The 14,150-nt window shown below is 37.7% G+C and overlaps 2 protein-coding genes and 1 long non-coding RNA gene across 3 annotated transcripts in view; 1 reads left to right on the forward strand and 2 right to left on the reverse strand.

The window, feature by feature from the left end:
- LOC115730158 (tRNA-specific adenosine deaminase TAD2-like) overlaps positions 1 to 14,150 on the reverse strand; it is a 350,880-nt gene that overhangs the window by 336,584 nt on the left and 146 nt on the right. The gene's annotated exons all lie outside the window — the stretch shown is intronic.
- Positions 1,273 to 9,577, forward strand: LOC125314495. Its single transcript, XR_007197969.1, has 3 exons — positions 1,273 to 1,284; positions 3,141 to 3,143; positions 9,413 to 9,577. It is a non-coding gene; the product is annotated as an uncharacterized LOC125314495 (long non-coding RNA).
- LOC125314110 (tRNA-specific adenosine deaminase TAD2-like) lies at positions 9,979 to 13,379 on the reverse strand. Its single transcript, XM_048275584.1, has 6 exons — positions 13,109 to 13,379; positions 11,627 to 11,664; positions 11,436 to 11,502; positions 10,305 to 10,464; positions 10,086 to 10,216; positions 9,979 to 10,002 (listed from the first exon to the last, which is right to left on the reverse strand). Exons 1-6 carry the CDS (start codon positions 13,184 to 13,186, stop codon positions 9,979 to 9,981), a joined length of 498 nt encoding a protein of 165 aa, XP_048131541.1. The 5' UTR covers positions 13,187 to 13,379.

Here is a 14,150-nt window from a genome sequence, read left to right on the forward strand (position 1 = left end):
CCATGGTTGCAACTTGTCCCATACTATTCGGCGGACCCCTCAATAGTCACATATAGAAGTACGAGACTCTATGAGGGCGAAAACATTTCTCTCCTTCCAAGGATTCACGTCTCTCAACCGTATGCTCAACTCTCCTTAGAAATTTTCTTATTTGGTGGTGTTAATTTAAGCATTGACCCGGATCGTTGAGGTGCGATTGATTCCCTAGTGAAGGATAATACGTCTAAATATAAACGCAATGGAAAAATTATAAATCTGCATATCAATAAACACAACATGTAGATTATAGATGAACAACAATCGAATCATCATATACGTATATACACACACGGATTGCACTAGATCAACATGCCCTAGAATCAACTTATATCACCAATTTGAGAAGCATATCATGATTAATGAACACATATCGGTTTCCACGGATTAAAAGCCCCAAATCGCAAGTGAGAAAACTATCTGAATCCGCCGATCGACCATTCTTTGAGAGAATTTTCCAAAAAGAGTTTTTAGTGTATCAAAAACAGAACGTCATACATTCTATATAGATATAGAGAAGATATCATATCTCTCGGCTTAAGTATACTACAAGTGTCAAAACTTGTGTACGACACTCATTTTAGTGTCAAAACTTTCAAAACAATCACTTAAGTGTCAAAATTTTTGAAAAACGATCACTTCGGTGTCAAAACTTTTCAAATAATCACTTAAGTGCCGACTTTTTTAAAAAACGATTATTTAAGTGTCAATTTTTTTAAAAAATGATCACTTTAGTATCAACTCCACCAAGCTACGTCAGCTAAAATATTAATAAAAAAATCACGTGTCAGATTTTCGGTAAGCCACGTCAGCTGAAATTGGAGTTGACACTCAAGTGATCGTTTTAAAAACAAGTTGTCACTTAAGTGATCGTTTTTTAAAAAAGTTGGTACTTAAGTGATCGTTTTGAATATTTTGACACTAAAGTGAATGCCGTATATAAGTTTTAATAGAGTGTTCTTTAGCTCATATCTCTCTTATGGCATTGAATAGGAAATTAAACATGCTCTTAATTATCACAATCAATATCACAATAAAGGCAGTAATCAATTTTGCCTTTATTGGGCGTAATCTCCCAACATCTCCCACTCGCCCGTAAAGGGCTAAACATCTCTATTTCTATTCCCATTGCAAGGTTCATATGGGCAAATAATCCATGCGACCAGCATATTTCGAGAGCTCGTTGCCATACATCCGTTAGGGATATATAGCAACTAACATTGGGCATTATAATTTAGAGTAGATTTAGTATACTATACCCTAGATCAATCAGTCACATTTTTATCTCTCATAATGTCTTCAAAAGTTCGATATATATTGTATTCACAATTACGATTACACTCATATAATCATAGTTGGTCGACTTGTGAATACAAAAATCATAATGTGACATCAACTACAATTTTTTTTTTTATTTATAATTGAGGTTTCTCACGTGCAATAGACTATTCCTCGGGGTGATGGGGGTTTTTCCAATACCACCGGGTAAGTCCCCCAAGACGTGGTCGTTAGAAGTCGAACCTAAGACCTCATCAATTTAACTGTCTAAGGTCCAAGCATCACACCAATTTGTCCGACGCCTCATTGGTGACATCAACTACGGATTGATCTTCCTCTTCCTTAAAATCTCTCCATTTCAACTCAATTCGCTTTTCCAGAAATGTCTCACTAGATCGAATCATCCATGATCATTAGCAATACTCTAGAATAGCAAACACTGAATCAAAATTTCAAGAATAGGCCAAAGTCGTGAGGGTACTGAATTGAGGAACTCATATCCTGAAGAGTCTCACACGGCTATAAAGTTGAGATCAATACTCTTGCTAACTCTTCTTGATTATCTTCTGCATATATAATATGAAGTACGTATTACAATATTCTATCCTTTCCTATGGAGCGTATGTCCATATATTTAACACCGTATAGATGATAGTTCAACATTTCAAATGTCTAACTTGAGTTCATAAATCTACTCTTTTTAAAGAACCCATCAAAACTCACATTTAGTATCAAAGACAGATAAAATTAAATACATAAGTTACTTCACTTTCGGGCATAACTTATTACGACCTCATCTTAACACTCCTGTTAAGGCGACATTAAAATCTCAAGCTTGAGCTCTCAATTATCACCTAGATAAAATAAGCTTGAAATCGTCTCATCTTTATTTATCACACAGTAAATAGAGGCGATTATCCATATGAATGAGCTAATCTCATATCCGTTCGATATACTTTCTCAATATAATGCAATAAGCATTAATATGCATAAATGTTAAATAAACTCATAAGCATCAATAATGATAACAAATATCATTCGGCTATGAACTTTAGGAAAAAATACAAATATCCAATATATTAATTTCTACGCAATACCAAAGACTTTATATGACCAAGAAAAACATCTCTAGAAATTGGCTTGGTCATTAAATCTGTTATCATACTATGCATAGACATATACCAAACGTTCACAACCTTTCGTGCAACCATGTCTTTCATAAAATTATACTTGGTATTTATATGTTTAGTCTTGCAATGAAATTTGGGATCCTTAGTATAAGCTATCACTGCTTGGCTATCACAATTAACCAATAAAGGACTAGTATCATCCTCAGCAACACCTAGATGATCCAAAAATCACTTAAGCTAAACTCCCTCTTGTATTGTTCTGATAGAGCTCGAACTCTGCTTCCGTAGTCGATAATGCTATACATGTTTGTTTCTTACTATTCTACGATATTGCGCCACTGTACGGTAAGAATACAAACCCGAAGTAGATTTCCTTTTATCTAAATCTCCTCCCCAATCAGCATCGGTATAGCTCTCAAAGTGCGGATATCTTCCTTGGTAAGTCGGCGAATAATATGCGGTACCCTTTAGATACCTCGGGATTCTCTTGATGGCAGTTCAATATGTTTGACTTGGATTGGATTGGTATCTACTCACCATTCCAATAGCATGACAAATGTCGGGCCTTGTACACATCATAGCATACATTAAGCTCCCAACAACACTAGCATGTAGAAAACTTTCCATATGTTCCTGTTCTTGAGGAGTCTTAGGACACAATTTGCGGTTCAAACTTTCACCTTTGGCAATAGGCAGCGGGTTTACAATCTTGCATGCAAAAATGTTCAAAGACTTTATTTATGTACGTCTCTTGTAAGAGAGACAACAACCTTTTTGAACGATCTCTTGAAATCTTAACTCTAAGAATATACACAGATTCACCCATATCTTTCATTTCAAAATTGGATGATAATCAATTTTTGACTATTTGAACAAACTCCATATTATTTCCGGTAATGAGGATATCATCAATATATAATGATATGATCACAAAATGATATTTGGATTTTTTGATATATAAGCAATGATCCTCATCAATCATTATAAAATCATATGCTACTATAGCATTATGAAAATGTATGTACCATTATCTTGAAGACCGCTTAAAGCTATATATCGATCTTAAAAGTCGACATACCTTTTGTTCTTGACCTTTTGTAACAAACCCAATGGGTTGTTGCATATATACTTCTTCTAATTCTCTATTAAGAAAAATAATTTTTACATCCATTTGATATAATTCAAGATCCATATATGCTATTATTGCTAGAATAAGGCGAATTGAGGTAAATCTTACTATAGGAGAAAAAGTCTCGTCATAATCAATTCCTTCCCGTTGATTATATCATTTTGCCATGAGGCGACCCTTATGTTTTTCAATTGAACTATCAGCCTTTCGCTTTATTTTGAGAACCCATTTGTTCTCAATGGCTTTGCGTCATTTCCAAAGATCAACTAGTTCCCAAACTTGATTTGATTTCATTGACTCAATCTCTTCTTCCATTTCATGTACCCTTCTTGTCGGGGCAAGATAAAGCCTCATTTATATTCCTTGGCTCATTCTCAACTTGTGGAGTACCATAAAAGCTTCCTCTTTAATCTCAAAGCGTCGATGGGAAATGCTTTTGCGACTTGTTCGCCGTGGATAAGATTATACCCTCGGTACTTCAATCTCCATTATGCTCCAACTCGGATCAAATAATGACGGCATTGCTTCATCAAGTGATTGCAATTGAGATTGGCTCGAACAAATTCCCCACTTCTCACATTGCTCCCATTTGCATCGTTGTCATTATCTAGTGTCTTAAATAGGGATTTTTCTTCACCTATTCCTCCCTTTTTAGGAAACTCATTCTCTAAGAATGTGATATCGCGTTATTCGAATTCGGTCATACTCCCACTTTCCTGCTCACCTATAAAAACATTTCTTTTTGAGTTTTCGAATTATCTTATGAAGATGCTCTTCTTGCATCTAGGACCTAATTTTCTATACTTGTGGGACGATTCGTGAGTATAGGTTGTACAACTCCAAGGTTTCAAAAAACTCAAATCGGGTTTTCGACCGGTCCATAATTCGTATGGAGTGATTGTAACAGATTTAGAAGACACTCGGTTAAGTACATAGGTAGTTGTTAACAAAGCATCACCCAAAAAAGTGATTGGCAGATTAGTCCGTGCCATCATAGACGTAACCATTTTCAATAGGGTTTTGTTTCTTCTTTTCGCAACACCGTTTGGTTGAGGAGTATATTGAATAGACAACTGTCTTCTATTCCTTTTTCATCACACAAATGTATGAACTGATCAAATAGATATTTTCGACCTCGATTGGATCTCAATACTCTTATTTTTTTTATCCAATTGATTTTCCATTAAGATCATAGACTTCTTAAAGCAACGTAATGCTTCAAATTTGTGAGAAGTCAAATAGACATATCAGAATCGAGTAGAATCATCTATAAAAGTGATGAAATAAGCAGCCACATGCCTTGCTCTCACATTCATTGCACTACGGACGTCGGAATGGATTAATTGTAATGGAAACTCAGTTTTAGTCCCTTTTCCAAATGGTTTTTGTGTCGTTTTTCTCGTTAGGCAATGCTCACATATAGACAAATCAACTTTTTCAATATTGCCTAATATACGCTCGTTGGCCAATATGACCGAGTCTAACATGCCATATATTCACACCATTATTATTAAAATCGGAATATGTAAATAGGGAATAAGCGATATTAACACCATTGTCATTAACATCTAGAACAATAAAACCATCTAAAAAATAATCATATCCATATTGATTTGTTTCCAAAAACAAATCAACACCATTATTATGGAAATTCAAATTAAAATCATGCTTCACCAACACTAATATCGAAAGTGAATTCCGACGAATTTCTAGAGCATATAATATGACATTCGGGAATAAGGTGCAACCACCGCACATGCTCAATTGGCAAGTGCCAATACCTTCCACCTCCGCTCCGGAGTTATTTCTCATATATATCCATTTTGCTCCATGTGGAACTTGCCAAAATTCCATTAAGGCTCCTCGATCCTTCACTATATGGTCTATGGCGCCCGAGTCTAGTTCACAAAGGATGATATTCAGTTAAAAAGACCGAACTAGAAACATAAGAAACACTCACAAATGTACATGTTTCTACCTTCTTCGACTCAAGACAATCGCGAGCGAAGTGCCCTTTGTTGCCACAATTAAAACACATCACCCTTGAAATGTTCTTCTTGGAAGGAAACTTTCTTTTCTTTGACCGGTTGGTCTTTGGTTTCATCCCTGAAGGCTCCGCTCATTTGCCCTTTCACATCTTAAAACCACTAGATGCTTGTGCTTGGAGCCCATAGCTCCATGTGAGCTAGAAGCAGCATAATATATATCTGCTTGCGATTTAGCCGCAGGAGGCAGCATAATATATATACGCTTGCGGTTTAGCCGCAGGAGGCGATCCTTTTACAGCTCAAGATATCGCATTGCATCCTCAAAGGTTTTGATATTATCATTATGGAGTTAAGTGAATTTTCATATACTCCCAGCTATGAGGCAAAAAGCGTATAACTACTTGCACCTGCTATTATGCCACAACTCTCGAGTACGTAACATCCTTACCAAATCGCCACAGATCATGAAGGATAACGTCCTAGGCACGTTATCGACCCCAAACATTTTATCTTTTATTATGCAAGCGGAAACGTACAACTCCCAAACAAAATAGCAAATAGGGATAGAAAAACATGAAAGCAACACGGTCATCCAACCAAAAGACATATTTTTTTTAATTTCATTAATACGAATAAATGATTGTTAACCCTATAGAGCTACCAGCCTATACAACCCTAATTTTACCCTAATTTTCGAGGCGGCCCTCTAAGATCAACCAAAAAATACCGCAATCGGGAAGGGTTAATCTCTCATCTCCCGAAAGGGGCTACATCTCCCCCAGCCTAAGCATCAACGGGGCTCTCAAAAAGGGATCGCCACACGCCTAGGACAAAGAGTCCTAGCCAAAAGAAACAGGGGCTCTCAAAAGGGATCGCCACACGCTTAGGACAAAGAGTCCTAGCTAGAAGAGGGTGTGGCCATGAAAGGCTCGGACTCCATGTCGAAAACTAATGAAAGACAAAAATTAAGCAAGATTACAAAATAAGTTGATCACAAAAATTAGCAGAAAAAAAAAGTGATGCCTACACAGGGTTATGCCTTGTGATAACAGCTGCAGCCCTCCGTAAACACATGAACACTACGGGAAAAACTGATCCAGCATGCATCACGCTTCGTTTCTCCGGTCCCCTAATGAAATTCTGTAATTGGAAACGCAGTGAATGGCACATGCATTGTCAATCAGAGTGCACTAAATCATTTGAAGACACTTTAAGGAATTCTAGATAACTACATCCTCATAACATAAAAAAAAGAATGCCAATCATCGTCAATATCACTCATAGGGATCTCTCTACTTAAAAGCGCTGGCTGAACACACTATGATTATGCAACTTTTTAAGATGTTGAGACAAAACATAATTACCCATAACTGTTTCTGAGATCATACACAAACAGCAGTCTTACTATAATACAGGAAGGTCACACCATGCAGCCCACTTGTATTATCCGCCAGTAACCAATAATCACATCCATCTCTGCACGATTGTACATGATGTTCAGAAAAGCAAGGAATCATAAGTCCAAAGGTCTTACCTAGTTGTGCAAAGGTATGAGAAGATTCAACAGGTAGAATCAATGCACGTAAATCTACTTTTAAGCCTGAGTGACCCGTGACCTGTGAGGTTTTGGAGCTGAAAATTAAGTATAAGCATTCAGCATACATATGTATAAACAAATCATAGATTCCAAGATGTCATAAATACAAAATGAACGGAAAAGGAGAAGAGAAATGATATTTCCCCTAACAATGCTCGACAAAACAAAGAAAAAGCATGAACCTACTCGATCATTGAAAAGAAAAATCATTTAAGACCGTCTTTTCTGTATGTAATGAGCTTCTAAAGTGTACTAATCATCTCAAAGGCACAAAAAGGTTATGGTCCGGTCAGTATCTTGAAATATTTGCAACTGAAAGCACATCTTGGACCAAGAAACATATATGCTTAGTAATTCACGATAGGGACTAAGGAAGAAGATATTTCTCTCTAACGAGTCTAACCAATCGATTATCAACTATTAAGATACTGCGCTGTCTTTTTCCTTAACCAAGGACATGACATCCCATTTTTCAAATGGCAATCTGGCTAGGCATACCAAGTCTAGAGGGAAGCTACAAATGATAAGCTGGGCATCTGACAATTAGCCAAAAAATATTTAAAAATTAAAATAAAATAAAATAAAAGACTGGACATCTGAAGCTCTACCTTTTGTCTACTGGGCCAATTCTACACCTATTCATAGCAACCCATTATAAGGCTGAACACCACTCCACTCAAGCAACTCTACTTAGTGTCAGTCTGAATAAGTGTATGCACCATCTCAAGATGAACACTCTTGAGCACCTCATGCTTGATGGAGAAAACTTCTGAATGGGTTCTCATTCAACCAATGACCCACTAGTTCTATGCTTATAATTTCACTAACCCTAAGTTATTACCAAACATCTCTTGGGCCAGCATTATTTACCTAGGACGTGCAGATAATTCTCCAGATCAAGGATACAACATATCTTCACTGCAGTAAACAATTTACATATGGATCTACATATGGAAGAGAAGAGAGAAGGAAGAGGGGGGAAAAGGGGGGGAGAGGAGTTGTTCAGCAAGATATGCAATCACCCAAAGCCCCAGCTAGAGTTCTTTCTCTAGCTGGTTTTGAGAATTGCTTGACAAGTAGAAATAAAAAGAGGCTTCCTGAATTCTTCTCAATCAATATGGAAAGGGATCAGTGCTAGGAAGACTGTCGTATTAGGCTTTAAAAGATAAATTTTTTGGGAAGGATCCTTCATGGAAATATTGCCAGCAGGCACAATGCTCAACTTCATTGATTGATAAAGAAAACTCTCGTTCCTTGCTCTACTGTCAGTGTATGGATTCTCGAAAAGAAAAGTGGGGGAGGGATTAGTCACAAAGGCCTCTTAAAATGTATATTTACCTATGGGTCCATTAAAAAGAACAGGTGCAAACTGCGGTATAATAACATTCTTTCGAACAGACAGTTTAACTGGTTGAAATGGTTGATCGCTATTCATACCATTAGGGTTTCCTCGTTCATAAAAATCTCGCAGAAGAGAAATGGCTTTTGATGCCATTATGCCTCCACAGCATTTGAAACCCTTTGATCCAGAATTTCCACTGCAAAAGTAACAAGAAAAATGTTGTTGACACTAATAAATCAGGCAGATACATAACAGAATGCTTTTGACTCATAATCAGATTATTAATCGCAACAAAACTGTAAATTTCAAGCTCTAAAAGTATAGATTTCACATTTTTTCTTTCCCCTTAACTTTCCATTTAGATGCATCCTTTGTACATCTCTTGCTTCATCCCCCAATACTTGAGCTTGTCCTTTCAAAACTAACACTTTGAACAGAAAAACAATGTCCGTAACCTAGAATAACAACTTGAAACCCTTTGATCCAGAATTTCCACTGCAAGAGTAACAAGAAAAATGTTGTCGACACTAATAAATCAGGCAGATACATCACAGAATGCTTTTGACTCATAATCAGATTATTAATCGCAACATAACTGTAAATTTCAAGCTCTAAAAGTATAGATTTCACAGTTTTTCTTTCCCCTTAACTTTCCACTTAGATGCATCCTTTGTACATCTCTAGCTTCATCCCCCAATACTTGAGCTTGTTCTTTGAAAACTAACACTTTGAACAGAAAAACCATGTCCGTAATCTAGAATAACAACTTCATGTATGCCTTCAATCACAACGAAACAGATCCTGTCTCACTACATTTTAACTTTTATGCTAAAAAAGTAGGGAGTAAAAAATTAATGACTTCTGGACAAGCTTAGGAAACATGAAATGTTAGCTCATAAAAGCGTCAGACAGATGAAAAATCATACTGGAAACACAAGCCACACACCACAATTTAGCAGGCACATGCTCTCATGTGTGCAAGAAGAGACAATTGCAACTATTAAAGGAGAAAAGAGATTTCTTTATCAAGTACATTGCCCATGGCTTATCAGGACGCTAAAATTTCCTCGCAGTTAAAATTTCATGCTTCTTTGTATTTCTCGATTTAAACACATTAAAGACATCAAAGAATCTCACTGCAGTGAAAAACGTCAGGAAGAAGAGATGTAGAAACAGGGGGTAGAGGGGAAAGAAAAACGGAAACTAATGTTAGCTTAACTTGTAGCACTTCCCAGAACTGTAAACTTTTGAGGGCAAATAAAGAACATGGAAATGTCTAACAAGTCGCAAAGAATTTAAAAACAGGAGACAGCGGGAAAAGAAAGAATGAATACAAACTTGACTTGTTGATGCTTCCAGAAACACCACTTCCACTTGGACAAAGGGAAGGAAAGAAAAGATGGAAAATTAGTGCCATAAAACTCCATTTATTTTCATGGTTATGTGGTACAATATTCGACGTGCAATAACATACAGAATCAGTATGAACCCACATCCATCAGCTATCAACATAAGGAATCATAAACCTCCAGTAATCTTTAGTGTCAATATTCATATGTCACAATTTCAAAGTAAAACTATGTACACAATGAGCAGAAAAAGCAAGTTCAGAAACTGACCTAATGCATGCCTCAGAGCTACTTGAATTCAATGACAGTATTGAGCCACAGCCTCCAAATTTATCATTTGCACAGCCATAGTATACTTCCTTTACACCTAAAAAGGGTAGGAGTCATCCAATCATTTATAATTAAACAAATTCTAGCAGAGTTCAGTTTTATTTCAGTATGACTAACTGATATACCAATGATGGATAATGCCGCTGCACACATTATGCATGGTTCACATGTCACATAAAAGGAGCACACGGAAAACTTCTGTGCAACTTCTGCAGCCGAAAATCCACTCCTCTGCCACTGTACAAGAAGAACATCAAGAGCTTCCATCTCTGCATGTCTCGTTGCCTATGAAAGTGCAAGGAGAAAAACAAAGCAAGCATATCAAACTTAGGAGCTTTGTCAGAGAAGCAGTTGCTCCTAGTGCAGTTTCAACATAAATTTTGGAAATGCATTTCATGAGCTTCAAGTTAACTGATTAAGAGTGTATATAAGATCGAACAAGGCAGGTACTGCATTAAGTCAACAAGTTTTGCTCGCTTGAAGTTGCTGAGAATCTCACATGGAAAAAGAGGCTTCTTATATTAGCCACCTCCGCCTTTTCTAACAGTATTTCTAAATACACCCCTGTAGCGAGGTGCCTTTGGTTTTTCTATTAAGCTCCACAAGATACCAAAAGGGCCAAATGTTTTTCACATCAACTATCATCACAATCCAGAAAATCATCTATAGTAATGTATCGTCAACTCATGACTATAAATGATTACAGATAGACCCTCATATAAGAGATAGTCTCTATTAGAAACCAGGCTTAAACTAGTTGCGTAAATGGCCATTATATGAAGAACTGGGCCCAAGGAGCAGGTTCTTACATCTTAAAAGGCAATAAAATGGTCGCAATGCATTTTTGGACCACAAGGGTACCAAAAGTCTACCTACATACAACCTAAGAGAACAATGTTAGGAACTTCATAAACAGAATTAAAAACCGTAATATGGTTCCAGACATGGCACAATGGCAAATGAAAAACATAAAACACTGTACATAATAAAGCAAGATTATTGTTATTATTAGCCGTAGCCATATTTTATGGAGAAAAATTGGAACAGAACCCCCTACAGCCTAATAATGAATGGCAAATTCAACTTATTAACAGAATATATTATTTTAGTATCTATTAAATACAAATTAAGGGAGAAACACAAAATGATCAACAATGAACTCCGAGTGGATAAGTAGAGGGTATCAATTCCGAAGAAAACAAAGTGCTGTTTGCCAGAATCTACAGAAGGGGGTGGAGAAGCGACGATAAACATACATTCCGCGTCTCGTTAGTCCGGTTTCTTCCTGCCGCAATAACGTTCCCACCCTCAACAATCACACAGCTGTTCAGTCAAAAAGTCCAATCTGAAATGATTCACTAATTAAGACTGAAGTACTAATCATCTTAATTAGAAAATAAAGTATTATATACACAATGCACCTGGTTACTGAAAACCAGTATCTTACCCAACTGGAACTTCAAGGCTGTCCAACGCAAGCTTTGCCTTATATAAGGAAAAAAATAGGTCTTGTCACTTGTTATGGGAAAAAAAAATACGAGAATAAGAGTCAGAAATTCGCTCATGCATGCACGGGACATGGTCTGGAGAAACATGAAAGCATATTCAAGAGGAAATCCGCATCACATTGCCAGCAGCAGAAATATTTCAGCATCAATATGCAGCTACTAATTGAACAAATGCATGTCTCACAGTTATATGAGCAAGATCTCGCAGGTCTCGTATAATATGCTGGTCACTAACTTCCAAGCAACGAATATCACTACATGCTCGTCCTGTAATACAGATGCAAATCCCACCTAATGATTATAATGATATGGCTGTAACAACAGTACAGGAAAAACAAGAACTAAGTTGAGAAACTACATGTTGTTCATTCTAGTGTGTCCTATCATGGGTACCTCAGAACCTTATCTTTAATTAATGAGGTCTCACTCAAACAGTCAAGAAGCTTCCTGGAGTTTTAGTTTTAGTTTCTGGGTCATTTTCCTTTACCAATGTTATGGAACATAAGGACAAAGAGAGATCCCTAAAACTGTTGTGAAGCCCTCAGAAATCAGAATTGCCAATCAGCTTATTGTGATTTTGTCTCTATTCTACTGAATAACTTATGTGAACTCTGTGTTTTTCGTTATTTTTTCTTTTTCCATATCCACAGCCCACAGGGCAAAAGAAAATAACCACCTAACCAGTTATCCATGGGCACAACCGATGCTCACATTATTCTCATGCTCCAAGTAAATTTGGTTTTAAATTCTTCCTAGGTGCCAAAGTCAAAAGGTGGTTAAAGGAATCAACCATCAAGTGTCCTTTCCTGGCGGCTTGCCATCTCATTGCATCCTCTTCATCCCCCTATGCTTTTGACTCTTCAAGCACCTGATGAAACCTAACACAGAATCCTATCCCAGCGATGAAGTTTCTAGCAAATCTATCACCCGCAGCACATCTTTATGATAGGCACAAACTATACATCCACATTTCGTAGTCACGTCAAAAGCACCCAAATCCATCTCTCCCTCCCTCTCAACCTACAGCACCTGGATTGGCTCTATATTTTGCCTGAAAAGGGGACTGAGCCACTCCATGCACACCCAACTTCCTTTTGTTGCACTCTGCCTTGCTTGTTCCTTTGAACCTAGACTTCACCTACTTCTTTCAATAAATTGCCACTTGTGAAACGAGTGAAAGAAAACCTATACCTTCTAAGGACTGTTGCCGATTTTGCAGCGAGTAATGTCGGCTACCACTGGATGCACTACCAAGCATCCACAGACAACACTTACAAAGAAACACTTGTTCGACGTCTTCTGAACAAATTCAACTACAGATTCTTCAAGTTCCCGCGCAATTATAGCACCAAACGAATCGGATTCAAACTTCGGCTCAAGTATTACATCAACTTATCACAATTCGGTTGTGCCAGCCATACCTGATCTATAGCAAGCTGCATGAAGCCCAGAACCTCAGGAGAGAATCGTTCACACGGAGCCGCGTTATCAGTTTCCATGGCGTCGGCTGGCGGTGGTAGCCCGTCGCCTCCACTCGCCGGTCTCCGTCCCCTTCGGTTCGCTAGGCTCTTTTAGGAAGAACTTCTTCTGTTCGTTGCCTCCGCTGGCAGGTGCCTATCTTCCATTGGTTAAAGCTCGCTGGCGTCGGATGAAAGATGAGCAGTCGTGGTATTGAAAGTGGCGTCGATGGAGTTCGAAGTTTGTCTCCGGTGGAGGAAAAGGGGAGGAGCTGAGAACGGGAAAATCAAAGAAAGAAGGCGGAGAGAGAATTGGAAACAAAGAAAAAGAATAAATAGAAGAACTACAAAATTAGTTCTAGGATATGTAACTAACCAGGGTTAAAGTTAAAGGGCATTTAGCAAAAAGGGCCAAAAAAAGGGGGGCTTTTTTTTTTAAGCATACGCACTAGGAGACCACAGAGTTCTCCAGACAAAACTAGCACAAACTGTTTCAAATGGGAAAATTGTGCTTCGATGCGATTCACAGCCTGACACAGAGTATAGTTTGACGCACCAACCTAGCACTACGTCATCACACACCAATACAAAATTTGATCATGGACACGGACGTCCTCAGCCTGACAAGTTCTCTCGCGAATTGAGTTTAGACCAGGAACTAAAAGCATGACACTATGGAACACCAGTGCAGCTACAGACCCAGTAATAATGTGCTCGTGTAAGGTGCTCTGTACATCATCCCTAATAGACTGTTGTCATCTCTAGTATACATTCGCAAAAAGATGCTCATCCAGTGAGATATTCAATTCAATTTTGTCTTGGGAAATTTAACGAACACCTGGCGGGCTAATCATAGCAACCACTATAAGTACATAAACCTCCAAATTCTAGCCATCTCCAACGAATCAATCCCACAACACAAATTCGAAACACCCCTAACGTCCCAAAATCAAAATCAAAGAATCAGAGTTGATTTCTCTATCAGTCTATCATTTTTGGAAAAAGT

This window comes from Rhodamnia argentea, chromosome 3 (genome assembly GCF_020921035.1).
Source record: "Rhodamnia argentea isolate NSW1041297 chromosome 3, ASM2092103v1, whole genome shotgun sequence".
Taxonomy (NCBI): Eukaryota; Viridiplantae; Streptophyta; class Magnoliopsida; order Myrtales; family Myrtaceae; genus Rhodamnia; species Rhodamnia argentea.

Bases quoted from the DNA above. Each gene is read 5' to 3' on its own strand.
- LOC125314110 (XM_048275584.1), bottom strand. From the start codon at position 13,186: ATGGAAACTGATAACGCGGCTCCGTGTGAACGATTCTCTCCTGAGGTT. The intron at 11,665-13,108 runs GTATGGCTGGCA...TCCTTATATAAG, and splicing joins TGCAGCTTGCTATAGATCAG to GCAAAGCTTGCGTTGGACAG. The intron at 10,217-10,304 runs GTATATCAGTTA...TACCCTTTTTAG, and splicing joins AGCGGCATTATCCATCATTG to GTGTAAAGGAAGTATACTAT.